Raw genomic sequence first — 27,338 nt, 5'->3', positions numbered from 1 at the left:
TGACCTCTGGTCAGAGAAGACTTATTCAGGTTTAACCTCGGAAATTCAGTGGCTAATAATAATAATATTTTAATAATGATAATAGTAGTACAAATACTTTTTATAACAACAATAATAGCAGTAATAATAGTAATATGAATAATGATAATTAAAATGTATCAAGTGCTTCCTATGTTCTTCCTTTGTGTCATTTAATTTTTCCACCAAGCCACATGGAGTAGACATCATTATTATACCACTTTAAGGAAACGTTTTAGTGGCAAATCACAGGCAATATCTGTTCTTGAAGAATTGGCCATGTGTGTGCCTTTCTGGAAAGAACAGGTAAGCAGCTTGAAAGATTTGGCCATGGTCCTCCCCTCCTTGAATCATAAACCAAAGATAATTCAGAGGTAACTTATTCAAACTATTAGTCTTTTCAGAGCACTTTGCAGCTAAATGGATAAGACCTTTTAGCTCTCCACATTTTTCAAGGTACTTTTGTTACACTGCATCTGAAATTTCATCTAAACCCCTTGAGGTAGGTGAGTACTGCTATCAATACATGGAAGAAAACGTTGCTTAGTGATCAAGAGCTATGGTGTCAGACTGCCTTTGCTGTATCCTGACTTGTTTGCATATTACCTATGTGAATTCAAACAAGTGATTCAACCTGTTACTCAGTTTTCCATTATGAAAATAAGAATACTAATCACATCAAAAGTTTGATATGAAGACTAAACGAAATAATGCAGGTAAGTCTTTTAGAACATAGTATGAGCTCTATGCATATTAGCTCTCGTTAAACCTATTTTACAGGTGAACGACCTGAGGCAGAGTCCAATGTCCAAAAAAGTGAGTGTCAGGCTAAGAATCCATTACCATAACATTACGTTCAACATTGTTTCTCCTTCCCAACCCCATGTCAGTAGTTCCCAAACTTGACTTTTGGATCTCGTGGCAAGCCAAAAAATTATTTCAAGGGACCCTTAAGCTCATATAAAATAATAATAATAGCACCTAACATTTATTAAGCATGTACTATGTGTTAAGCACTGTACTAAATCTCTTACATAGATTATCTCATTTAATTCTCAAAACCCTATTTGATAGACATTATTAGTTTATTCCTTTACAGATGAGGAAGTTAAGGCCAAGAATATTTAAGTGATCAAATAACTGCCCAAGGACACGCCGAAAGTAAGTTCCTGATCCAGGAATCAAATTCAGACAATATGGCTTCAAAGCTCAAGTCCTAACATTCGCTTTCACCTACTGACTAATTTAAGTAAACAGATAGCATTTCACCCCTAGAGTTCATCACCCTCAAAAGCTGGACACACTACACTGCCCTTCACTATCCCACCACCACAAACCCCAGTGTTTTTTGTAACTATTCCTTTTCACGTTTGCAACATGGACAACTTAAAGAACCTACATTCTCTCTTTGTTCTGGAGCATTTAAGATAAACTACCACAATATACCCAAGAGTAGGTTCATTAAATGGAATTACTCTCCTTCATGCCTCTAATTAGAAGGCCTTCCCTCATATAAAATGTGATAATGCTATGTTTTTTTTTATTTTTAAGGGGTTTTTTTTGCATTTATATTACTAAACTTCATTAAACATGTACAATTTATGCTTCTTTATTTTGATTTTAGGTTGTAACCTCAAGAAACAAAATACATGTAGACATATTAACTTTATTTAATGCCTATTTAAATATATATGTTAGATTAGATGATATCCAAGATCCTGGTACTAAGATTTAATATTTCATTTTTTTTAATTTAGATTTTTTAAAAATTGGAAATATATTTACATGGTTCAGAAATTTTAAGGTACCAAAAAATATTAACTTAATGAAGAATCTTCCCCCTATTCTTTTCTTCTAGTCACACAATTCACTTTCCCACAGGCAACCACGTGTAAGGATCTTGTTTATATTTCTGTATACATTTACATACATGTAAAAATATTTGTACATTTATATGCATATAACTCCCCTTCTTCATTTTTATACTTATATGCCTTGTATGGTAGCATACTTCACAGATTCTCCTGTTTCAAGTTTTATTCTTTCTTTCTCTTTCTCTCTTTTCCCCTCTCTCTCTCTCTCTGTTTAATATATACACACATGATGCAGCAAGATCAAATATATATGTATTTTTTATAAATGCTCCATACTGGTATTAAAAACTTTGCTCTTTCCATTGGTAAATGCATATTCTACTTTGTGAGTGAACCACAAAATTTAAGCACTTCCCTATTAATGGCTATTAGGTTGTTTTCAGTCATTCCATTACAAATGACTAACTTTGCATATACATCAGTTTGCACACGTGTGAGCGTTATCATTTGTGTAGCACAAATTCCTTGGAGTGGAATGCTGCGTCAAAGGGTATGAGTATCTGTAATTTGCTAAGTATCACTGAATTGTCTTCCAAAGCGTCTGTCCCAACTTATAATTATTACACAATTATGAAAGTGTCTCTTTCAGTTTTCCATTAACACTGGAGAGAATATTAGCATCTATGTTTCATGCTTAAATAAGGTTACACAATGCACATTCCGAGGATGTTGGCGGGTTGCTCAGCACCAAAGTTAAACAATATAACCCTTGATTTAAAAGAATAAAACCATGTCCATTAAAACAATAGTGATGAGAATTATGTTTTTTAACAGTTATCTAAGATTCAAAATCATAAATATGAATGCAAAAGTTCAGTGTTCTTGGAAGATAAGTTTTAATCCTAACAGGTCAAATTAAACATATTTTTCAGTTGTAGAAAAATCTCAATTACATTAATGATTTTATTTCTATAGAATTATTAACTCTCGTAAGTAATTAACAAAACATCCTAGTCACAATTTTCACTTTAACAGCCTAAAAAGAAAAATCTCAAATGGCAGAGACTCTGCCAAGAACTTTTTGTAAAGTCACTTCTACCACTTGTTGAGAAACAACTACATGGCCTACTTTCTTTATAAACATCATGCAATGCAATTTGTCCAACCACTTTATGAAGGTTAATAGTATCAATCCAAATTTAGAGACCAAAAAACTGAGACTCAACAATATTAACTAGCTCAAGGTGACAAAACAAATAAGTACTGGCAAGTAAGTGAATGGGTAAAAATTTCCCACAAATACTAGTCACAAAATAAATAGACAAAAACATTGTTGAATGAATGAATTAAATATGCAACAGATGTTTAATCCTGCTATAGCTACCTAAAGCAAATATCTTACCTCAAAAGCAAATGACAAAGAAGGGATGAAAGACTTCAGATGACCCAATCTACACAGCATTAGGAACACCAAGCAACGGAAAGTTTCCAGAACAGCTGCCTTAGGTCTGAAATAAAATGTCATTTACATGCATTAGCTTTATTTTGTTTTGTTTTGTTTTGTTTTGTTTGCGGTACGCGGGCCTCACTGTTGTGGCCTCTCCCGTTGCGGAGCACAGACTCCGGACGCGCAGGCTCAGCGGCCATGGCTCACGGGCCCAGCCGTTCCACGGCATGTGGGATCTTCCCGGACCAGGGCACGAACCCGTGTCCCCTGCATCGGCAGGCGGACTCTCAACCACTGCGCCACCAGGGAAACCCTACTATGCCATTTTACATAAGGGACTTGAGCATCTGCAGATTTTGGTATGGGGGTGGGCGGGGCTAGGTCCTGGAACCAATCTCTTGCCAATACCGAGAGACAACTATATATACACTTAGGTGTATATTCTGAACTGTTCAATAGCAAAGGAAAAATAAATAACTTTTAGGTTTTATTACATACTCAGAGTTATACTCTATGTTTTGCTGACTTAATCACTATATTTTATAAGTTTTCTTAATATACTTGAAAAACCTAAATTTCACTTAAAGGGCTTAGATTTAAAATGGACCTTTGATTTAAAACCAGACAAACCACTACTCTGTCTCATTTAAAATGAAGGTGTGAATTTGTAGTTTCAACTTTATTTTTTTAATAACAAACATTTGCTGAATTTCAAAATTTCACATATATTTTTAAAACCACATTATAAAGTTACATAAAATGAAAGAATTTCATTTCTTACTTTTGATCCAGAAGAAATCCAATGGAGGTCAAAGTCAGGATAATGAAGCAAGCCCTCAGAAGGAGAGTGACCTGTGATAGTACCTGTCAAACAAACACAGAGACCAATGGATCTTTAGATGAGTCATCCAAAGGAGCATCAGAATTTAAAGCTGACAATAACAGACTCAATTTTATTTTGTTATACCATTTGTTACTGACATTTTTCAAGAAGGTTGAATATGCAGAGAACATTTTGGTTTTCCTAATGTCATTTAGTTATCTTGTTGGACACTTGGAGAATGAATTAGACAATTCTAATGATGTTTTGCTTAAAGTGTTCTTTCTAATAATTCTCCTTTGATGTTTTGGCTTTCGTAATTCTTTGAAACACGCCTCCACATATGGAGAAATCACTTACATTTTTATGAACAAATATCACATTTCAATGGTTATTTTTAATATCACCAATTCTTCGTGGTTTCAAACCCAAAGGTGTCTTTAATAAAGAAAATATTTAAAGGAGAATGTGTTATGAGTGCAAACACATACATGAAAGAAATTATGCACATCCACTCACATTTTTATTTGATGAAATCTGTATGTTCCTCTGTACATGTCAAGGGTCCTTTTTTGAATTAGTAACAAAAACCACATATTTCTTTGTTATAATTATAAATTAATTATGCATTTTGTTTACATGTAAAAATTTATTAATAATATTTATTGAGCATCTACTATTTTATAGCTTCCATGCTATGTGTTTCACACATGCTAATTCTTTTCATATTCCCAACAAACTTGCAGAGTAGGTATCATCATATATGCTTCATATGTGAAAAAACAAAGCTGGAATCAAAAGATGAAGTAACTTTTCCAACATCACACAGAAATAAATGATGCCTCTGAAATTCGAAACAGACCTACCTGACCCTTAAGTGTGACAATGGTAGAACACATATGAGCAACAAACTTAAAGGGGGCAGAAGCAGAGATCTATACTGAAGTAACATAGCTCATGTTAGGGCCAGATGGTTACCACTTCAGATTGAGAGTGGATCAGTAAAAGCAAGGAGTTAGACGCACAGCCAATGGACGATCTCCCTACTCACTGATGGTATTTATGTTTCACCTTTATGAGAACACCGAAGGTTGTTTTATGTTGGCTAAAATAGTGATTGAACGCTCTCTCTTTTTTCTTTTTCCTGAAATAACTAGAGGTAATTTCAAGTCATTACTAACTAATATACACACCTACAACTAAGTAGCATCTGTCCAAAGTTATAAACAAATGTTTGTTACCAATTGCAATTGCTGCTCACATCCAATATCTCAGTTCCGTATCATCTTCTAAATCAGCGCTGTCTCTCATGGCCAACTTTTTACACCTCCCTAGTTACTTTCTAAATGCCTACAATGGCACCCAGAATTGCCAAGGGGCTTTAACCCTCCAGGACAATAGTTTAGTAGAAGAGTATTGTTGAGTGGTCAAAAAACTGAATAAAAAGTGTCAGAATGTTTAGGAATATGGAGACAGTGCTGGATATCAGATATAGGATAAGGAGTTCAGTGAACTCCAGAACGTTTGAATGGAGAGCAGGAGAGTACTATTTGGGTATGTGGAATTCCATGGTGGCTGCTTTGGGACAGTAAAGCAGAAAAACAAAAACAAAAACAAAACAAAACAAAAAACACACCAGAAAAATATTTTCTTGGTGGTAGAGGTAACTAGGTGTGCTTGAGTAGATTAATGTTTGCTTAGGGGAACTATTTTGTCTCTAAAGAAAAATGCTTCTTACATCATTATTGCTTCTTTTTGATCTTTTAGGGAAAAATTAATATGGAAGGGAGAAATGATTTGTGCCCCAAACCTATAGCATGATTTTAAATGCTCTATAAGAATGCAGCGCTTGAAATTATTTGAACCTATTAGCCATGTAACCAGTAAAATTGTTCAGCATTTCTAAGCCTCTCTTATGTGTTCAGTACATCTGAAATAAAATATGAGTTTGGCAAATACTATAATAAAGTACTTAGAAGAGTGCTTGGCATAAAGTAAGAAGTCAATCCGTGATATGATGATTATCATTGTTATTATATTCAGGCTATACTAATTTTCTAAATGGCTCTTAGGCTAATCTTAATTAATTACAATAAGTTAAGGAAGCACAAATAAAAGGTTTATTAGCTCTTTCAAATATCATAGGAAATTCAGAGACAGGACAAAATATATTTTTTGTTTTGGTTAGGGAATTTATGATACCTGGACAGAAAAGAATAAAGAACTCCTCTCTCCACAAATTGCTTCCTGGCTAATGGTGTCTGAGTGAAAACCAACTTAATACAGCTATCTGGCTGCCTAGTGAAGCTTCTACTTGGCTATTACACATCTGAAACTTAGCCTGCCTAAAACCCTGTATTTGATTTCCTTCTCCACACCACACGCTCCCCACTTCTCTTCGTTTTAGGGATGGTACCCACAGTTTTTCATTTGCTCAAGCCCAAAACCCATAACTCATCCTTGACTCTTTCTCTCACTGTCTACTTCTAATACATCAGCACTATATTTGAAACACATCCAGAATAAAGATATTTGCTACAAACAGCACACACAAAAAATACCATGTTTCACCCCCAACATTATCTCTACTATATTAAAATACCCTCCTAACTGGTCTCTCTGATTCTAAATTGTGTGTCCACCTATCCTGGCTTCCCTCCCCTGGTATGTAGCCAGAGCTATCTCTTTAACACTAAGTCATTAGTTTTAAACTAAGTCATATTATATCATTCTTATGTTCTAAATCCCCCAGGAGCTTGAAATCTCAGTAAGAATAAAGCTCAGAGTCCTTACTCTGGCCTCTACACAACATACCCACTATTATCATATAATTCCTGAATCATTTCTGTCTTTCATTCTTATGTGACATCAGAAATTTTGCTCTTCCTTGAATATGACAAACATCCTTCCCATTCAAATCTGTTTCATCTGTCTCTTAGGCTTGAAATGACTTCCCACAGTGACCCTTATTCCTTCATTCCATTCAGGTAACTACTGCATGCCCTTGTTCATCCTGTATAAAATAGTACTTCTCCACAATGCTCTATAACCTTATTCTGTTGTATTTTCCTCCATACAACTTATCACGCCCATACACTTATACATTTGCTTGTTTGTTCATTCTCTAGCTGTGTTGTCTGTCTTCTCTCACTCCCTAAGAGAGGTTTTATCTTTTTATTCACTATTATATCCCAAGTACCTAGGACACTGCCCAGCACATAGTAGCTAATATGGTTTTTGAATGACTGACTGAATTATTGAATTATTTTACATTTGTGTTTATTATTCATACCTTTAATATAATTCTAATTGGCTTAATAAATAATTTAATATCACATTAATATTTAATTTAATATCAGTATTCTAGTCCTTAAAATTAAAATTATTTAATAATTTAATATACTAAATGCTTGTGTTAAATATTTAAAACATTAAATACTTTAATATTTCTGTGTTTAATTTCTTAAAGAACAAAACTGTCCTAAAACTGTTTGAGTTTAAAGGAAACTAAGATTAGCAGAAGAAGAAATCCAATATTGAACACATGCTTCCTTTAGAGTCCATTTTCCTATGAAACTGTTAAGTTTTTCCATATTACATCCTTTGATAGGCTAATCAGTTGATCTTCTCTGACTTCTGCACATTCATTCCATGAATATGTATTGAGCATTTGCTAGAGCTGTGGTAAATAGGAGTTTAAGAGAGTGAGCAAGAAAGACAAAATCCCTGCCTAGAAATCACACTACTTTAATCCGTGCTGGTAGGACCATAGTCCAGCTACACTAGAGCAAAATGGAGGGAAAAATAGGGCTTCCCTGGTGGCGCAGTGGTTGAGAGTACGCCTGCCGATGCAGGGGACACGGGTTCGTGCCCTGGTCCGGGAAGATCCCACATGCCGCGGAGCAGCTGGGCCCGTGAGCCATGGCCGCTGAGCCTGTGCTCCGCAGCGGGACAGGCCGTGAGAGGCCCGCGTACCACAAAAAAAAAAAAAAAAAAAAAAAAAAAAAAACAAAGGAGGGAAAAACAGAATAGACTTTAGACTTTGACCCCTGTAAATACTTAGCCTCCTGTCTTTTAAACAAGATGTGAAATGACATGAAGCTTGTTAATTTTTTTATAACAGTACAATTTCATTTTTCATTGGGTTTACTACCATTTTACACCATTCACTGCTAGTATATCTTTCATGTAAGATATTGCTGTCCTAAAGTGCTAAAATGGAATTATTCTAAATTAGGCTTTGAATATATTATAAGTCTTTATCACAAAAAATGAGAAGGTCCATAACTATAAAAAGCTTATGAAGCAAGGAATTAATTTGCCTCCTTTAAAATTATCTTTCAAATCCCAAGCAGTTTGGTAGCTCTTATTTCCATAGGTTTCTCAGTGTGGGAATTGCTGTCCAAATTTTTATGCTTGAAAAAAGCAAACATCCCTGCAACTTTAAGTAGATGAGAAAAAATACTCATGAGGCAACGTTAACTACATAGGAACTCAAAAATTACAATTACATGTTTGATGCAATGTTGCTTAAACAATTAATGAAGGTGTGAGAAGTCCTCCCTTTGCCCACAGGTATATAAAGAAGAAAGCCTTTTTCTTCTCGAATGGGGATATCACCCTCTTACTATTCCACAGAAAAATTCTGGTGATCAACATAATTACCTTTCATGTTTTCCCACCCGACAAATCTCACAAAGGGAAATATCAGACCCATACACTATGTCCTAAAATAATAGTAAGTGTCTGTATGCATTCTTTTTTAAAGAACTTTGTGTATTGTCAGAGGTAATTTGATAATATTTTCCATAGTTTTATTATAAGGATTTAGAAATGAAAATGTCTTGATTTTACTGTATCAGGGTTGTGCATTTTTAGGATTTTTGGAAAAGATCTACTAAAGTCATTATTTTGACTCAAAATGTTCACCTTCCCAAACATCTGTAAAATAAGGTCAAAATTTTCCTAATACTTAAGTGTCTGTAACCTCTGATGTGAAGGCAGAAAATCTGGTTTGGGGCACACTTGCTCTGCTACCTCATCGTCCCTGTGACTCTGATGGCTCCTTTTAGATACCTTGTGCTGAAACCTAAGGCTTGAAGATGCTTCCCAGTATTACAACATAGACACAGGAACAGAACTCAAGGTGATATAAAGCAATTTGTAATTCTATATGGATCTCAAGAATCTATATTGAAATAAGATCCTGTTTTTTAAAAAATGTATAACAGTATTGACTATATTTTTTTCCAATATTTTCAGAATGTTTGGTTACTGTTGAAGCATACATAAGGAAATATAATTAGAATGAACATTTTCTATAATTTCAAACAAGAAGCAAACTAAATAAATATATCAAAGGTGAAAATATATTGCCTAAAATGTATAACAAATATATAGTTCAGAAGCACTGAATTGGTATGGAATAGTGAGTTTCTACAAAAATGTGTAAGAAATAAAAGCAAAAAATTTTATTTTAAAAACTTTAAGTAACATAACTTGAAGAATAGTTATGTTGTAGTCATATTTCAATCTATGATTCCATTCTGTTAATAATAAATGTGCACCCAACTAAATAGAGAAACAAGGATTGATTTTCCCTCCCACTTGAAAACAAAACAAAACAAAGCAAAACAACATATCTGAAACAATTGTTTTCAAGACCCTGGACACCAGGCAACAAAGGTCAGTGATCCCAGGGAAATGGGATACAAATGACATGACCCCTCACTATTGCTCCAGGTTACTACCTTGAGAGAGTTTCTATGCTGCCACACAGAGGGAACTCAGAGGGGCCTGGTGGACTCCCTGATTTGAGGAGATGGAGCTGGGATTTGGGAGAAGTCAGGGAGGCTATTATTTGGAAGAGAGTACCAAAGAGGAGAGAGCTGCATAGACAGAACTCTATTCATCTGCAGCGGGTGCCCATCAAGTCTCGTATATCAGCTCATACATGTGAGGAGACTATCAAAGGTTAGAAAAGGACTAGAGCTTGCAATGCCCAGAGCTCACAACAGGGCCAGCTAGAGTACAAGTTCCCATCAGCCAGACTGGACAGCCTCATGATTCACTGGGCATTGGGTAGAGAAATCTGTGCATTGACATATATACAATGGAATATTACTCAGCCATATAAAGGAATTAAATTGAGTTATTTGTAATGAGGTGGATGGACCTAGAGTCTGTCATACAGAGTGAAATAAGTCAGAAAGAGAAAAACAAATACTGTATGCTAATGCACATATATGGAATCTAAAAATTTGGTACTGATGAACCTAGTGGCAGGGGAAGAATAAAGATGCAGATGTAGAGAATGGACTTGAGGACACAGGGGTAAGGGGAAGCTGGGACGAAGTGAGAGAGTAGCAGTGACATATATACACTACCAAATGTAAAATGGATGGCTAGTGGGAAGCTGCTGCATAGCACAGTGAGATCAGCTCAGTGCTTTGTGATGACCTAGAGGAGTGGGATAGAAGGGTGGGAGGGAGGCTCCAGAGGGAGGGGATGTGGGGATATATGTATACTTATAGCTGATTCACTTTGTTGTACAGCAGAAACACAACATTGCAAAGCAATTATACTCCAATAAGGATATAAAAAAAAACTGTGCATTGAGATTTTGAGTTTCCAAAGCTGAATTAAAGTATCTAATTTTTACATATTTTTAATAAGTCAAAATGAGATCTTAATTCAAATTATAAGCAGTTCATGGTTGGTTGTATTTATTATATGATAGCTTTTAAAAGAGCTGCCTGATGCTAAACAAATTTTGAGACAGTACTAATAGTATGAAGATATATTTAACTTCACAGTTAATATTTCATTATTTGATGCAAATGGCATTTTTAAATGTTCAATTTCCCACTTTATTATATTTCAATATAGTGGACAAAAATAGATTTTTCACAGGAATTCACAGTGATCACTTTTCTAAGTTCCCAAAGTCTATGCTTATTAGACAGGTAGCTTTGGTTAATATCCTTCCTTTACTAATACACATTTATTACATTCATTTCATGGATTTAAATTATAATTGATGCTCAATTTAGCTCACATTTCTTTTTTCATATTACTTCAGTTACCACCTAAGAACTTTAGGAAATTAAATTAAATCCCAGTGGGCTGCACTGGAAGAAAACAGTATGTGCTGAATACTGACTTGAGAGGTTTCACGTAGGACCTAAGTTAGATCTAAATTGTGCAAGCGACACTCTCTGTTATGAGAGTACCACTAAATATATTGATTTTTCTAAGGGTCTATTAAAACATGTCAATATGAAAGCATTGGTTACAAAATTTTAGTGCCCATAATGTTTTACAGGGTACAGCAACCAGGGGAATTTAAGACTATAAAAACCTGTTTCCAAATTTATATTGGATATTCTCAGATGCCTCATATTGAAATATATCACCAAATAATCTGGGTTAGACATATCTACAGTAACTTTATTATATATTCTATTATAAGACCCTGTTAAATATTCAAACTGTTTTGAGTGTGTCTATTATTGAAAAGGATAGCATTGCCTTTACAGTTTTACTTTGGAAACATGCTAGTGCGTCCATATTTCCATTTCAAGCCCGTATTCATGATATTACCCCATGAGGTGGACCCTGGCAGCTGAGGAATTGATTTCCCAAGCATTACTAAACTAAAATCAACATAAAATACTGTGGGTCATATAACTAAACTAAACACTATATATTTAAATGTATACATTGCAAGTTTCAGTAAGAAAGAAGTGTGCCTTTTCCACCTTTTTGGTGGCCATCAAATTGCTATTTTGACTCCCAAAGTTATTTATACAGAACTTGCACACATTAAACAAGTAAGTATTTATCTACTCTGGTAAACGCATAAACAGAAAAGGCTGTGGGACTACAGCAGGGTCCACAATTACACGTCAGCCACAACTTTTCTATGTGATTATTGGCTACAGTGAATCTGGAAAAAAAATATTGCTGTTGGATTTTAATGTCTTCAGATGCTTTTAAACATCCCTGAGACTAGAAAGAAACTATAGAATTTTGCAAATAAGCAAGCTTTTTTCCTATTTGTACAGCATGTTTTTAGCAAAGAAAAACATGTGTGGGAAACAAGCAAATGCACTTTTCAAAATTAATTTGTGTCAGGGATGAAGCTGTCTCCAACTCTAATTTTAATTTGAAAAGGATTTCATCACTTGATATTTCTCTTTGTCGACATATCTACATGAGTTTCTCATATAGTTTTTTTACGACAGTGGAAAAATCTTGTGAAAACCATGCTATGAGTTACATATTTTAACATACACCCTGTCTGGCTACATTTTAACCCAAGAAGCACTCACACATGCCTAGACCTTCAAATTCTCTTGGTGAGCTTAATATAAAGGCCTCTACTTCAGAATCAAAATGGGTAAATTTTCATTTTTATTTCTATGAATTAGGTTAATTTACTTTGAGACTGTATTTAGTACAACTAAAAAAAATTCAATAATGCAAACTGTACTCAGTATTGATCAGTATATCAAGAGTTAGATATTTAGATGTAGATGATATAGCTTTTCTTCTGGTGTTATTCAATTATCTAAACTCTATTAACGCAGGCATATTTTAATCATAACTTAGGTGAACAAATTAAAATAACAAAGTAGTTTAACAAAGTAATCAGTGATGGGTTAATTATGTAATACTTGAAGACATGATTATGAGACCTTAGGTTAAGCAATTAATAAGTCTAACCATTATGGTAGTTTGACATCTACTTGTGCACTGCTAAGAGTGATGTAATCCATGCTGCTTTTAAGAAAGATTTGCTCCTGAAAGAAATTCTTGGGTTCAAACTTTGTCTCTTTTGAAGCTAAAGACAAATGAACCTGCTACAATTTGGAATTGGTGACATTAGTTGTAGTACATGTATGAGCCAGCAAATAATAAGCCATTATATATTCTTCCATGATGTTTTCAAAGCATTTCTGGTCACATCATATCCTATTTCTTTTTTTCAGTCCACAAAATGGAAACCAGAATTTAAATCATTGTTTTCTCCTATGATCAGGAATGAGTTTTTCTGTAGTTTAAAAAAAAAAAATTGTACTTGCGCAGAGAGAACATGTGAACTTGTCTAGTGTCCAAAATTGGAGTCACTATGTGTAGCAATTTGGGGTTATTAATTTTAAATGCTAAAAACACAAATACATATGGACAATACCAATCGTTAAAGACTTTAAATAATGTTTAAAATTGAAATGGCTTTCTTCAATATATTATCCAATAGTCTCTATAGACATCTTGTAAACCTATTTTATTTAGCAGGACACACTGTGACATACACTGCTATTTGCCCAACCAGAAAATATCCCCTATATCTTCTATACTAATACTATGCTGATTTTGTCCAGGTATAAGAAAGGGATGTACTCAGAGGCAAAGTGAACCCTTTATCCCCAGGGCATGAATTATGCTTGGTATAATTCATTCATGGTTAATTCATGAACTAGTGTTAGTTATTCTTTCAGTGTGGGCATGTAAATCAGTCCTGAGCAATGAGACATGAAAGGACATTTGCTGAGAAATACTCTGGGACTTTTTTCCCCTCCTTCTTAAGTGAAATTTACAAGATGCTCTAGGAGAACTGAACTTGCTGCCTTTGGTCACAGTGTGAGGACATGATGCCTTGAGTTGCTGTAATTATGATGATGAAAGCCCAGAGAACTGTAGAGAAGCCTTTTTGGAAACTCCACATGTTTGAATTGCTGAACTAATCAATCCTGGAAATACTCACCTCTGAATTTTCAGTTATACTTAAGCCACATTTAATTGGATAATCTGTTTCTTAGAACAGAAGATATCTAATGGACACTCATATCATAGATACTTTAAAATGATATCCTACAGGAAGGTTTATTATGTTACTAAACATTTATGAGTGTTCAAAGAATATTCTTTGAAAAGAAGTTCAAATCACATAGTATTTAGGAGTGAGAAGGATTCATATAAATCTAACATTTGTTATTTTTGCCTACTTGAGTCTAATTCCTTTTTTCCAGAAACTATCATCTCAATATGTCTTTCAAGCCTTCCTATCACTGGCCCTGTCCTCGCATTGATAGATTAAATGGTCTGTGATCCAGGCTTGATCACTTTGATGGGTTCAGTGATACCCAGATGAACCCACCCATAACATCAGACTCCAACTTGGAACTTTCACTTCTGGAGTTCCTTGTGTGGAAGTATTTAAAGCTAGAGCTGCTGGTAACCATCTTGCTACCATGAAGGTTGAGAGCCTGTAGGAGAATCTGCTTTGAGAAATGCATAACTGCAGAAAAGAATGAGAAGATTCCTGATGAAGTTACTTGACTCACTGGATCCAGCACTGCCTAAAGAAGAAAAACCCCAGACTCTTCAGTTGTATGAGTTAATAAATTCACTCTAAGTTGAATTTCTGTCATATACAACCAAAGAGTCCTTCTTAATACACTCAGTGACCTATTTTGAGTAGACTTATTTATAGAACTCACTGTGCGAGTCATATGGAATACTTAGAATTGTTCCAATAGAATATACTGTGATTTTTACAATGGTATCTAATTATTAAATATAATTCCATAGGCTTTATATATTAAAATTATTTTAAAAAACTTAGACTAATTTTTCTGTGTATATCATTTATTAACTTCTATTACGGAGCTTTCATGGACAGACTGACATCTTTCAATAGCGCTTTCTTAATCTTTGAAAAAGGTAATTTATCTTTTTTGAATTCACTGCCTACTAATCCTATTTGTATTCATCTGCATTTTTTCTAGATTCTTGTATTATCTTAGACTTTTTCACACTATTTTTTATGTCTAAAGATAACTTCTGTTATGTTTTTTAATATCATTGTCTGTTCACACTGTATAATGGATACTTTTTTTGCTCTTTTAATGTACTAATTCTCGCTTTAGTTGTCTTTAAACTGCCAACGAAGTCATTGACTTCCTTATGTCCATTATATTTTTGTGTTCTAGAAGTCTAATTTGATTATTTCTAAATGTGTTTCATCATTGTTTCTTGATTTTCCATAATTTCTAATTTCTTTTTAATTTCAACTTTTGCTTTTTCAAATATATTAAATTTACTTAATTTATCTTTTAATTGATTTTATTTTCAAAATCTGTTTTTTTTTTGAGGGTATAATTCTGTCGCTTGTTGTTTCTGTTAATGCTTTGTCATAGTGGCTTTCTCCTAGTGTGTTTCTGTGCTTTTTATCTCTCAGTTCATCATCACTGAGACATTACCTGGGGGGACTATGCTGAGACCTGAGTTTGAGGGGATTGCTCTAAGCATGATTTGCATGGGTCTTTTAAACATGAGTCCTAATCTGAGACTACACACTTAGTTTAGGTTTATAAATCAATGGTTAGTGTAAATCCTGGATCCATATCTGAGTGAGAGGTGGTTTGTAGTCAAAAATTCTCAGAGAAGGCTTTTTTCTGCCTCCTCAAAGCCAAGTCCAGTATGGGTAAGTTTCCTTTTTACGTTTCTTTTTCTCATCCTCCTCCCCCTCCCCTTGCTGAGAGTATTTCTTTTGCTTTCAGTTGTTTTACTTGAAGTTTTTTAACTGACTTTCCACCCACGTAGGCTCTCAGCTTTGTTTCGAGTCCCTTAAGGTCTTGATCAACAGAGATTTTTCAGTGCCTGGGATAGCTGTCAGGAAGAGCACCTCATTGGATTTGCATTTTCTCAACATTTTTAGCCTCTAAGGAGTACCTCAATTTTTTGCCTACTCATCTATGCAGTGTATTTAAAGGTTTTTCTTAAAAATTACATTTTGTCCAGCAATTTTAGGTGTTTGATATGCCTTAAAAAGAAGTAGGTGTATTTAACCCACCATTTTGCTAGAAATGGAAGTCCGCTTTCCCTGTTCCTTTAGAGCGTAAACATTACTCATACAGTGCTGCTATGTGAGGCCTCAACATCCCTGACTCAGTGAGGTTCTTTCATGAGGTACATACTATCTTGGTAACAAAGTGAGATACTGATTTTTCATTCTTCTGTCACCCTATTTTCAATTTCACCTACTTCCAAGTTAGTTACTTTACTATAATTTATGTACCTCTTTGAACTATTTTAAATCCTTTTTGGAAGAATATAATATGAATAAATCTGTGAAACAAAGCAAATATTTAAAAATACCTCTGTTTTTAATCTTTTTATGGTTTACAGTGCATTTTTACATACATTATGCTATTTTTGTTTTCTCCAAAATATAGGCAGTGAGGGTATTCTCATGTTGCCAAAAAATGATTCCCCAGGTGGTAATGCCTGAATCAGAATCCAGATTCTAAACCCTGGTCCAGTGCTCTTGTGCTTCAGGAATATTTCAAATATTTAGAAAGGACAAAATAAATGAAGTTAACTGTACATTGCAAACCCCCTAAACTCAAGTTATCAGGGTATTCTTTAATTGAAGATAAGCATGTTGAAATTGCTATAAAGTCTGCTTTCCCCAACACATTTAATTCTAGCTTCTGAAATACTTCTTTTTATTGTTGAAGAATTTATTTGTGACAAATCATTTCCTACTTATATTTTAGATCAATTATATACCATTTGATGGACATCTTATACACAACACTTTGGATACAATTAATTAACTTACATTAATTAAATTAATTCTAGAAGAATCAGTTTACCTGTTTAAATGTGAGACATTGCCAAAATTCAAAGATTATTACAGAAAAGAATAGAGCACAGCTATAATAGAGCTTATTTTCATCTTCAAAGTGACAGATAACTTTTTCACACTCTATTTAAAATGAGCACCACTTACAGCTTTATCTGTATAGGTCTCTTCATAAAATGTTAGTATCAGAGCAAACTGTACAACTGCATATGTCTTTAATAGCCGAGATGCTGCTGATGAGAAGGGAACTTCTTCCCCCTTGACCTAGGAAGATAAGAAAGAAGCCTTTCCATTATATTGTTCCCTTATCTCTCACATTGAAATTCACACTAAGTGAAGAGGAGATATGCAAAAAGAAATGAAAGGTTTTGCTATCTTTTTTAATCCTCGAAATGACTCTAACGTTTATTACTTTGGATAGAAAAAATGTAAAAATTAGGAGACTTGTTTTTCATTTCAGAAGCATTATGATTCTGATCTACTCTGCTTTATATAGAGCACTGTAAGAATTGATACTGATGATTAACATAAGCAAAATGAACATGTAATATGAAATATGAAAATATGTCCACGATTATACATCGAAGTATAGCAAAAGAGAAAATGGAAGGTGATTTGGGATAGTGTAGATATTCATGCTTCAAAGGCAAATACTGTCTTATTGAAAACAGCTTTCCCAAACTACAGTTTCCCAGAAATAATATAATCCTATCCTTATAATGCAGATTTAGGCATCGATATGATTTTAAAACATTCACTTTGAATTATCTATTGCAAAAAAGGAAAATAATAAATGAACTGTAGCTGACTAGACTTTCTGGAGCTGAAATAAGCAAATTATTTTCACTTATATCAAGTCAGATCATTGTTATATAACTAACTGTGAACATAACCAAGTGTCTGGAAATTCCAACACAGCAGCTTTCATAAGTGGATGAGAAAATATCCTTATTCAGATCAGGATTTTTGAAAAATAACAATATTCAAATAAAACATATTTCATTTTCTTGAATACTGGCTAATTTTTATACTCATAATTATCTTTCAAATCAACAGTAGCTTATTGTTTCTATATTACTATCAATGACAGTTATTTTGATAAGCAATCTCAATACATATCCTAAATGATTGGAAAGAAATTCCTTTTCCTCCATTTCATAAGAGAAATTCCATATTGAAACTGTATTTTTCATTTGATTTTCAGTGTTTTAAACCTCTACCTTGTTTATTTTTAGTTTTTCATGGGATTTCTGTATTTAATGCTACTACGCCACTATGAAATGAATAAAGTTGTAATCTAATCTAATAACCACATCATTTCGGTATGACTTTAGACCTTTTATTCTGGAGACCTCAGTTTTTCATGGACAAAATGAAGGCTCGACTGAATCTTCTCTAAGCCTGTGACGGATCCATAAGTGTCTGTGTGGTTTCTGCACTACACAAAGGCTCTCGGCTGTGGGTTTGAGCCAAGAAAACCAGCCTCTGCTGCTCTGCCCCAAACCATGCTCCCTAGTAAGAGGCAGTGTCAGTCTGGGAGAAGGCACCCCTCTTAATGGCCCCTAGGTGGTGTCCACTTATTAATTTACACATTACAGGGCTGTATCTGCCTAAGGGAACATCTTTTTTCAGATTTGCATGAAGTCAGCATGCATTACAGGCCGGCTGTAGACCTGACAATATGAAATTAATCTTTGCCATCATCGAATTCATGAACTTTATTTACCTCTGGAATTTCTTCAATCAGTCCAAGTCTTGGTTTACCTGGACCCCATCCTGGTCCTTTAAATATGACAGAAAACTTATTGAAGGATCCAGGTGTGGCCCAGAATGTAGTCCATATGGTAAGTAAATGGTGGAACTAGAAGAATAAAAATATAGTCTATTTAAGATAAGAAAAGACCATAACAAAAAAGATTAAATACATTAAATCATGGATTTTATTTTATTGTTTAATGTAACTTACAAATTATTCTTTAATATATAGGTTATGTATAATTTGCTAATATTGATTAATATGCAATTGCATTATAAATTGAAATTCATTCTATGCATTCTGCATACGTTTACATTTAAATGTGTTCTTGTCAATATTTCTGAAGCTCCACAAAATTATAAACAGGAAATTTAATAATAGGGCAATCGTTTAGAAAATTAGCAAAGAATAAAAAGTGAGTTCAGAGAATTTGCTTCCAATGGATTTAACTAGCAGCCTGTGCACTCGACAGCCACATCTCGCTAAATGGTTTTTAAAGTTGAACATGGAATCATACAAATATTGCATATCTGTTATATATTTTTAAAATAATCTTTTATTTAATGTATTGAATTACAGACAAACACCTCATTTTAAGAAAAAATGTTCAAAACCATTTCTGATGGTAGACCTCTGAGGATTAAATAGATAGACCACATTCTGTAATAGGAAAAGTTTGCTGAGTCAGAAGTTTACCTTGAGGCTTATAGCAGGAATTCACATTCTTTAAATAACACACATTTGATATGTATAAAGTTAAAAGTATGCCCACACATGACAAGGACTCAACAAATACTGGCTATTAGGATAAATAGCTATACATATCATATATATTATAAAAATGTATCATAGGATTAAAAATAATCCTAGATATTGGGCATCAGCTGTTGACTCGAAATGAGTTCTATTATACATGTAGTGATAAATTAATGTAGAAAGAAGTTATGGCTCTATCAGAATTTGTGGTCTCATTGGTATTTTCACTATCTCTTACAGAATTTAAACTGCTAGTATTATAAAAATTGTTTTTAAAATTACTTGAAATATTATAATAAGGAATCTGAAGCAATTAAGCAACAATGTAGGATTTAGCTGAGCAGATTTTAAAGAAAAAGGAAATGTTAGATGGAAACTTATCCTGAGGATTTGCAATAATAATAACATAGAAAATTAATGTTACAACACGCATTAATATACTTACCTGTTTTGTTATTTTAAAAACTGAGTACAAGACTTCCCTGGTGGCAGAGTGGTTAAGAATCCACCTGCCAATGCAGGGAACACAGGTTTGATCCCTGGTCTGGGGACATCCCACATGCCGCAGAGCAACTAAGCCCATGCGCCACAACTACTGAAGCCCGCATGCCCTAGAACCCACACGCCACAACTACCGAGCCCATGTGCCACAACTACTGAAGCCCATGCGCTCTAGGGCCTGCATGTCACAACTACTGAGCCCACGTGCTGCAACTACTGAAGCCTGTGCGCCTAGAGCCCGTGCTCTGCAACAAGAGAAGCCACCGCAATGAGAAGCCCGCGCACCACAGTGAAGAGCAGCCCCCACTCGATACAACGAGAGAAAGCCTGCGCGCAGCAACGAAGACACAACACCACCAAAAAAAAAAAAAAAAAAAGAAAAACCTGACTGAAAATTTACTGCTATCATTCTAGACACAAACCATGAGAATACAGGGCTTTTAAATAAGGAGTACTTTCTCACTTACTTGTTTTCCAATGCCCTGAAACTCTTGGACTCCAAAGGGAAGCAAAATGAATGGTCTATACCTAGTGTCAAAGGGGAAAAAATCCTCTCCATCTAACAGGGGCAATCCTAAGGTGCTTTTGATGCCTCTGATGGGAGGTTGAGAAATTTAGCTAATATAAAGGAATACAAGTGAAAGTAAATACGTGATTTTGTAGGTTTAGGAACTCCTAATTATTACAACTCGCTGATTTGATATTTCTTACAATATAAGTGAGTATGTAGGAGACTAAAACTTAGACACAGTTGTGACAACTATTATGCTAAAGGCAATGTTTACATGAGGGCAGATTTAGCAGCAGCTCATAAAGACCTATGACTGAATACTGTGTCTCCAAATCCTAATCATCCAACTCCTTGTGCAGCTCATGTGATGCAGTTTTCAACTTCTTATTGTATCTCAAATATGAACCCCTTTTCCTCCATGTGTGTATACTCCAAAGCCTTGCTAGCTAAAGGATTGCCATGAACCAGCAGTGTCGGCATCTCCTGGGAGCTTGTTAGAAACACAGTATCTTGGCCAGATTTCAGACCTACTGAACCCTACTTTAATAAGATCCTCCCATGATTCATATGCACATTAAGTTTGAAAGGCTCTCTCCTAGAGGGCAGGGACCAAGCTGTATTTCCTTCTTAATCTCTACATTATGAAGACAAGACCACGCCCAGTGAAGAAGTGGCTCTCAATGTATTATCTTGAAACTGATTTCAGTTCTATCAAGAACGTACCTAGAAATGTTTATTATTAAGGAAGTACCTGGATTCTCCTGAAAAAAATCATATTCTTCGTAATGCCTAACCAAAAGAAAGAGAACCAAAGACAGAGAAAGAAATGCCACTAGTTGAGAAGAAAGAAGAGAAATAATCAACTTTTCTCTTCTGAACAGAGACATAAAAATGCCTTTCACTTGAAAATTGAGTTAATCAAGTTTGGGGCTTGGCCTTCAACCCACCCTACTTAGGTTAGCATCTGACAAACTGTGTTTAGGCGGGGGAATTATTTAAATCCTGAGAACCTCAGTTTCATCCACCAAAAAACTGAGGTTAAAAAGAACCACTACCTTATAAGGTTTTAGTAATGGTTAAATTAAACATGTGTGCTGTTAGCAATGTCCTGCACATAGTAAAAGTTCAATAAATGTCCATTTATTTTGTTACTGTAACTTTCTTTAAAAACCTTGAAGAAGTAGCTTTGAAAAGCAGACCCAACATGAACCTGTACTTTCTTCCCTTTCTGAATGCTGTATATCCAGTCCCCTGGACAGAGCTGTCATTGACTGATCTCTTCATTTTTTCAAGCATTTTTATCTTTTTCTCATTTATTAGTCCCGACCCCTGGGAGTGTCTGCGGTGCTCTGCTACTGACGGATCAGAGCTTCACAGACATTCCTTATTTCTCTAGTGCCAACCATTGAGACCAGCAAACAACCAATACCACATGTCTGACAGAAAACTGGTCCAGGGCAACAAGTCTTAGCAGGTGAGGCAACGTGCAAACCTAACCAACCCGTAATAGCTCCTGACACCTCCGTCCAAGAAGAGGAGGGCAAAGGCCTCACCCTGAATTTCTAACCAGAGTCATGCAGGCTTGAAGCAAATATTTTTCTTACTCTGGGATCAGCCTTAATTATACATTTTACTACCGCTCCTTCTGAATACATGAATATATTTCAGGTCTATTCTGAGAAAGGGTATGTTTGCTAAAGAGCTATTTCTTTTAATTCTAGGTAACAGACATATTTTAAAATTCTTACAATGAATTGTTTTCAAATGTATTCTGCCCAATTTGATTCAAGGCTTTGAGTGCCAGAGTTATTTCTAAATTCTTTTACAGTTAAAATATATATTTTTTAAGGCTAGTGTAATGTGCTTCCACCTTTCAACAGCTGATTTTTCTTTCAAATATAAAATTTATAAAAGGATGGAATCAATTCAGAAGAAATAAAACCAAGTACATTACCTGCACCTTGAAAGGTTCAAATGAATTAATGGGATGTGTTAGACCATATACAACTTTTTCCTTTTCTGCCTCAAATGTTCCTGGAAGATAAACAATAATGATATGATTGACTTTCTGTGAATGAAGGAGCTAATTTAATTTTTTAAATGCTCATAGTTTTTACTTACCAAAAATTCTATCCCATATAATAAGAGTTCCGGCAAAATTTTTGTCTATGCAATAACGATTTCTGCCTATGAGACAAAATATTTAAAAAAAAATTTTTGAAAATGGAAGTTATACTTTTTGAAACAATGATATTCCTAAAAATATCTTTTCACTGACAACACTAGACTTTATTTGCTAGTAAACTGAGTATTTATTTTCCAACTGATTTTACTAAAAAGAGCAAAGACTTCCTTAAAGCCATAGATATTTAGAATTATCCCAGATTTCTAAAAAAGCATCGTTCACAATTTTTCTGGTCTTTAAAAATCTGGGATAATTCTAAGTAATTCTTTTTTTTTAGGACTATTAAAAAGTAATAATTAAAAATTAAATGGTCCAGAACAAAAGGCAATATGAAATAAGATAAATATCAATAATATATGCATTTTTTTTTTGATGTGATCTTTACACCTTTTCACTGCCTCTTTTCCAGGAAGAAAATTTTCCACTTACAGTAAGACTTTCCTATTTTTTTCATCACAAAAGACATAAGTAAAAATTAAGTTACCTTTGATTATATTCATTGACTCATAACATACATGATATTTTAATGCCCCAAATAAATAATAGTTTAAATTTAAAGAGTTGGACATAGTTTACTAATTTAAAAAAATTAAATAAACACAATCATATCCACATGATTGTAAATCAAAGGAAAAAGAATATTAATCCACCAAGCCACTACTCCAATAAATTCAACTGTCTCCACGTGTCCTCATTTCTTTACACATCTTCTGTACATGCAAATGTACACATGAATGTAAAGGTACAAGGAAAATTCTCCCCTGGTACAAAAGTAGAGTGGGGCTGGCTACACAGATCCACCAACTCATTGCCACACGTAGGCTAAACAGTGGCTCCCAGTTGGGTGAGGGAGCACTTTGAACCTCAGGGAATATGTGGCAATGTCTGGAGACACTGTTAAGAGTCATAACTGGGAGGGGATACTATTAGCATCTAATACGTAGAGACCAACATCTTATAATACACAGGGCAGCCTGCACGCTCTCCCCACATTCCCAAGTGAAGAAGTATCTGGTCCAAAATGTTAATAGTGCAGAGGCTGAGAATGCCTGATATAAGGCAACACGCATGCGAAGGTGCTCTAAGGCCAAACAGGAAACTAGCAACTATTTCTTTTTCAATGTGGACATGTTTTTCTCCAGTCCTTGTGTTTCCTTTAATATGGAGGGAACAGCAAGAGCATAATGCTCTTGACCTCTGTACCAACTCAGTAATAATTCCCTGTGGTGGAGGTATGACTGTGGAGTTTGGAAGGGGAAACTGCACATGTGCAGCAGGACCCCAGCCTCTCCCCACCTGGAGGAGCTTGTGCTTCTGCTCTGCTCCCTGTCCCAGGGAAAGGGACCTGCCCACCTTGGGAAGGCAGGCCTGACGTGTGCCAGTACTACCGCCTGTGATGCCTGGAAACTTATAAAAACAGAACAATAATATATATTATTTTCTTACTAGCTTCTGTCTCTCAAAATGGCATTTGTGAGATTTATTCATGCCATTACATGTTATAATAGGTTGGACATTTTCATTGCGATGTAGTTCTCCACTACATGAATAGTCTACAGTGTATCTGTTCTATTGCTGACAAACATGCGAATTATATCTTTTTTTCCTATTACCTAATACAAATAATGTCAATATGCACACTCTTTACAGGTCTTTTGGTGAGCAAATGTAAATACTTCTGTTGTTTCTTAAGCTAGTGTCTTTAAACCTTAGGCACTGGTCACATGGGATTTTTTTTCTTTGTCAGGAAAAAGCAGTGTATGTTGAGTTTGTTCACAGAATTTAGGCAGAAAGTGAAGTGTTGTTTATTAGGCTTTCCTTAAATACCAACAGTTTTTAAGACCAAGACACTATGACTGTATACAGGAATGACCCTCAGCATGGGGTCAAGGAGTAACTTTCAACAAGCTCCTCACAATATGAAGTGTGTACCCCCTCAGCTGGTTAACTCCTTTTTCCATTACATCTGAGGAGAGCTAAGCAAAAAGGAAATTCAAAAGTCAGCTATGGAGAGGATTTTGTTTTGTTTTGTTTTCCTCCAGTCCTTTCTTTATAGATGAAGTTTGTCCAGGTACGAAGGAAGAAGCAAATGCCTATTTGCAGTGTGTGGTGACTAGGTTGGGTAATTGTGCTGAAGTGATACAAAATAATAATGTCATTTTTCAAGAAATGAGGAAGGAATGAAAGAAGAGATCGAATTTCCTCACCATGATGAACCCTATGATGGCTAGGAGTATTAAGAATCAGTTCCAAAGGACCAAGGTTATCGATGACCTGTTTAAAAGAAAAGGAACATAGTTATTAAATTATATATAATATTTAGATACTCACATTAAAATCCCATATGGATTAAGAAATATTGCTAATTCCACGGTTGGCATTAGAGTCCTAAGAAGGTTCTCTATCTTCTGGTGTTCATATAAAGATAACAATTAGCTCATCACGATATTCTAAGAGACAATATAGTAGAGTAGTGAGGTTAAGAGTAGTGAACTGACTGCCTCAGTTCAGTCCCTGAATCCTCTATTTATTATTATGTGGTACTGGGGGAAATTACTTAAGCTTTTTATAAGTCAGATTCCTTATCTTTAAAATGGAAATAATAGTATCTACATAATAATGTTCTGAGGATTACAAATGTTAATGTATTTAGATGCTACTATTGCCAAGGCATACTTCTTTAAGTTTCATGTCATTTTATGTTCTTCACCCATCAGCTATGTCTTTGATGACTTATGTTAACAGAGCATAACTAGGCAAAGGGAAACCCAGTATTATATTCGTTTTCTGGAGTTGGTTTCACCCAATAATCAGTCATGCAGTAACTTAGTATTGCAGTTGCATTACGGTGATCCTTGCTTATTCAAATAGACTCCTAAATGTTCTCTTACTGTAGATGCCCCATCTTCCAGTCCATTTCTGAGGCACGATTCAAAGTCAAATATGTAAAGGGGCTTTTTTGGAATTAAAGACCCTTTAAAATAGCGTCTATTATTCTCTAATGTTCTCTCTCAACATTTCTCAGTAAGAACCCCCTATGCCAGAGTCTGCACACTCTAAAGAGTGTAGAAACCAGGTAGTTACCATAAATTAGAACAGCAGGCCATATTTAAGATATCCATTATGTCATACAGTTAATATTGGACAATGTGGGAACGCTTTTCATCTCAATTACATTATTCTTTCTTCCATCAACCATGGCAGATAACAGTCTTTTACTTTTCTTTAATCACAATCTAAATAGATCTTTTAGAGCCTATTTATGACAAAATCAATACATTGATATTTTAAGAAATTACTCACCTTTAAAGTTAACTTCCATTTAAAGGATATATAAGGAATAAAGTAATATGTTAAATGCTACTTAAGGGGAAAAATAGTCACTGAAATAGTAACACTGACATGAATTTGGCAACAAGTCAGTGCTACGAGAAAAAACAGGGAGCTGGGACTGCTTCAGATGAAAAGGTATTTTTGAGATACATACAACCAAACGTATTGTGGGGATCTTGTTTAGATACTGATTTGAACAAACCAAATACAAAAGACATTTTATAGGCAATGAGAGAAAACTGATTATAAACATAGTATGACATGATAAGAATACCGTTTTATTAGGAGTTATGATGGCATTGTCATTGCATGAGAAAATGTAATTGTTTTTTAAGAGTTGTATAACTAAAGTATACGTGACATGAGATCTAGGTTTTGCTTCATCATATTTGGCAATGAAAAGGAAAAAGAGAAAAAGAATAACTGATGAAAATGAATCAAAATCATAGTGTTTTTATTGAAATATAGTTGATTTACAATGTTGTATTCATTTCAGGTGTACAGCAAAGTGATTCAGTCATACATATCTATCTATTATCTATTATTTTTCAGATTCTTTTCCATTATAGGTTATTACAAGATATCATAATGATTTTTAAATTGAAGTTATGGAGCTAGAAACATTCATTCTATTATTCTACTTTTCTGAATGCTTTAAAATTTTTAAGACAAATTTAAATAAAAGAAATTACTACTCTAGTAATATACAGTAATGCTCAGTTAGTTGGTTGAAAATATTAATATTGATAGAGCCCTATAGTCCCAAACATACATCTATGTTGTAACTCTTTATATGGCAGGGTTTAATACTTTTTTGGCAACCTCTGACACTGAAACACCCAATCTGCAATTGCTCTGCAGACATGCAGAGCCGCAGGAGCCACACGGTCCTCAGCTTGTGGGGTCCTGCACGTTCCTGAAGGAGAAGCAGCAGCAGCGCTGCCACATAACAATGTTGCATCTCTTCATAGGGCAGGTGTCACCAGCATCTCCTTATTAGACTCACTGCACACCTGAAAGAAACAGTCCTTGCCTCCTTCCCTGCTGCCCAGCTTCTAAGGGGTTCTCGGTTTCCATTACGGTACAGGCATGCAAAGGATGCAAATGTTTGCAATGCAGAGGATATGTAATATGTTATCTCTCTCTCTCTCTCTCTCTCTCTCTCTCTCTCTCTTTCTTCTTGTCTCTCTTTTCTAATCTAGAGTTCTATAGCCATTTTTAAAGTTATCCATAAGAAATGTATTATGGGATCCAAACAACAGACTTTTTTTGTTGATCCATAAGACTTTTTCATTGATTCATACAACAGAACTCATTTATACATGAAAAAAAATCTCTGCAGTTTTTAATTTCAGGAGTTCAAAATACGGTGAATATATAGCCCTTATATCAGACCACAGTCCTGTGAAATAAGAGGCAAAAATATTATCCCACAAATGCACTATTAATGACCAGAAATTGGGAGGGGAGTAAGTAGAAATAACCCTTAATTTTATTGGACTACATTGCTTTGTACTGGTGGAAAAATATTTGTTGAGAAGA

The 27,338-nt window shown here is 34.7% G+C and overlaps 1 protein-coding gene across 2 annotated transcripts in view; it reads right to left on the bottom strand.

Moving 5' to 3' along the window:
* AGMO (alkylglycerol monooxygenase) overlaps positions 1–27,338 on the bottom strand; it is a 373,312-nt gene that overhangs the window by 146,347 nt on the left and 199,627 nt on the right. For both annotated transcript variants that reach the window (XM_060020429.1, XM_060020430.1), the window contains 7 exons: positions 24,671–24,737; positions 22,400–22,465; positions 22,233–22,312; positions 18,481–18,615; positions 16,902–17,018; positions 4,061–4,143; positions 3,235–3,340 (listed from right to left, as the gene is read on the bottom strand). In XM_060020429.1, the coding sequence (XP_059876412.1) occupies positions 3,235–3,340; positions 4,061–4,143; positions 16,902–17,018; positions 18,481–18,615; positions 22,233–22,312; positions 22,400–22,465; positions 24,671–24,737 (654 nt within the window). The remainder of the gene's footprint in view (positions 1–3,234; positions 3,341–4,060; positions 4,144–16,901; positions 17,019–18,480; positions 18,616–22,232; positions 22,313–22,399; positions 22,466–24,670; positions 24,738–27,338) is intronic.

Source organism: Delphinus delphis, chromosome 9 (genome assembly GCF_949987515.2).
Source record: "Delphinus delphis chromosome 9, mDelDel1.2, whole genome shotgun sequence".
In the NCBI taxonomy this organism is placed as follows: Eukaryota; Metazoa; Chordata; class Mammalia; order Artiodactyla; family Delphinidae; genus Delphinus; species Delphinus delphis.
The sequence above is the reverse complement of the archived record's forward strand: the minus strand, read 5'-3'. Positions and strand labels throughout refer to the sequence as shown.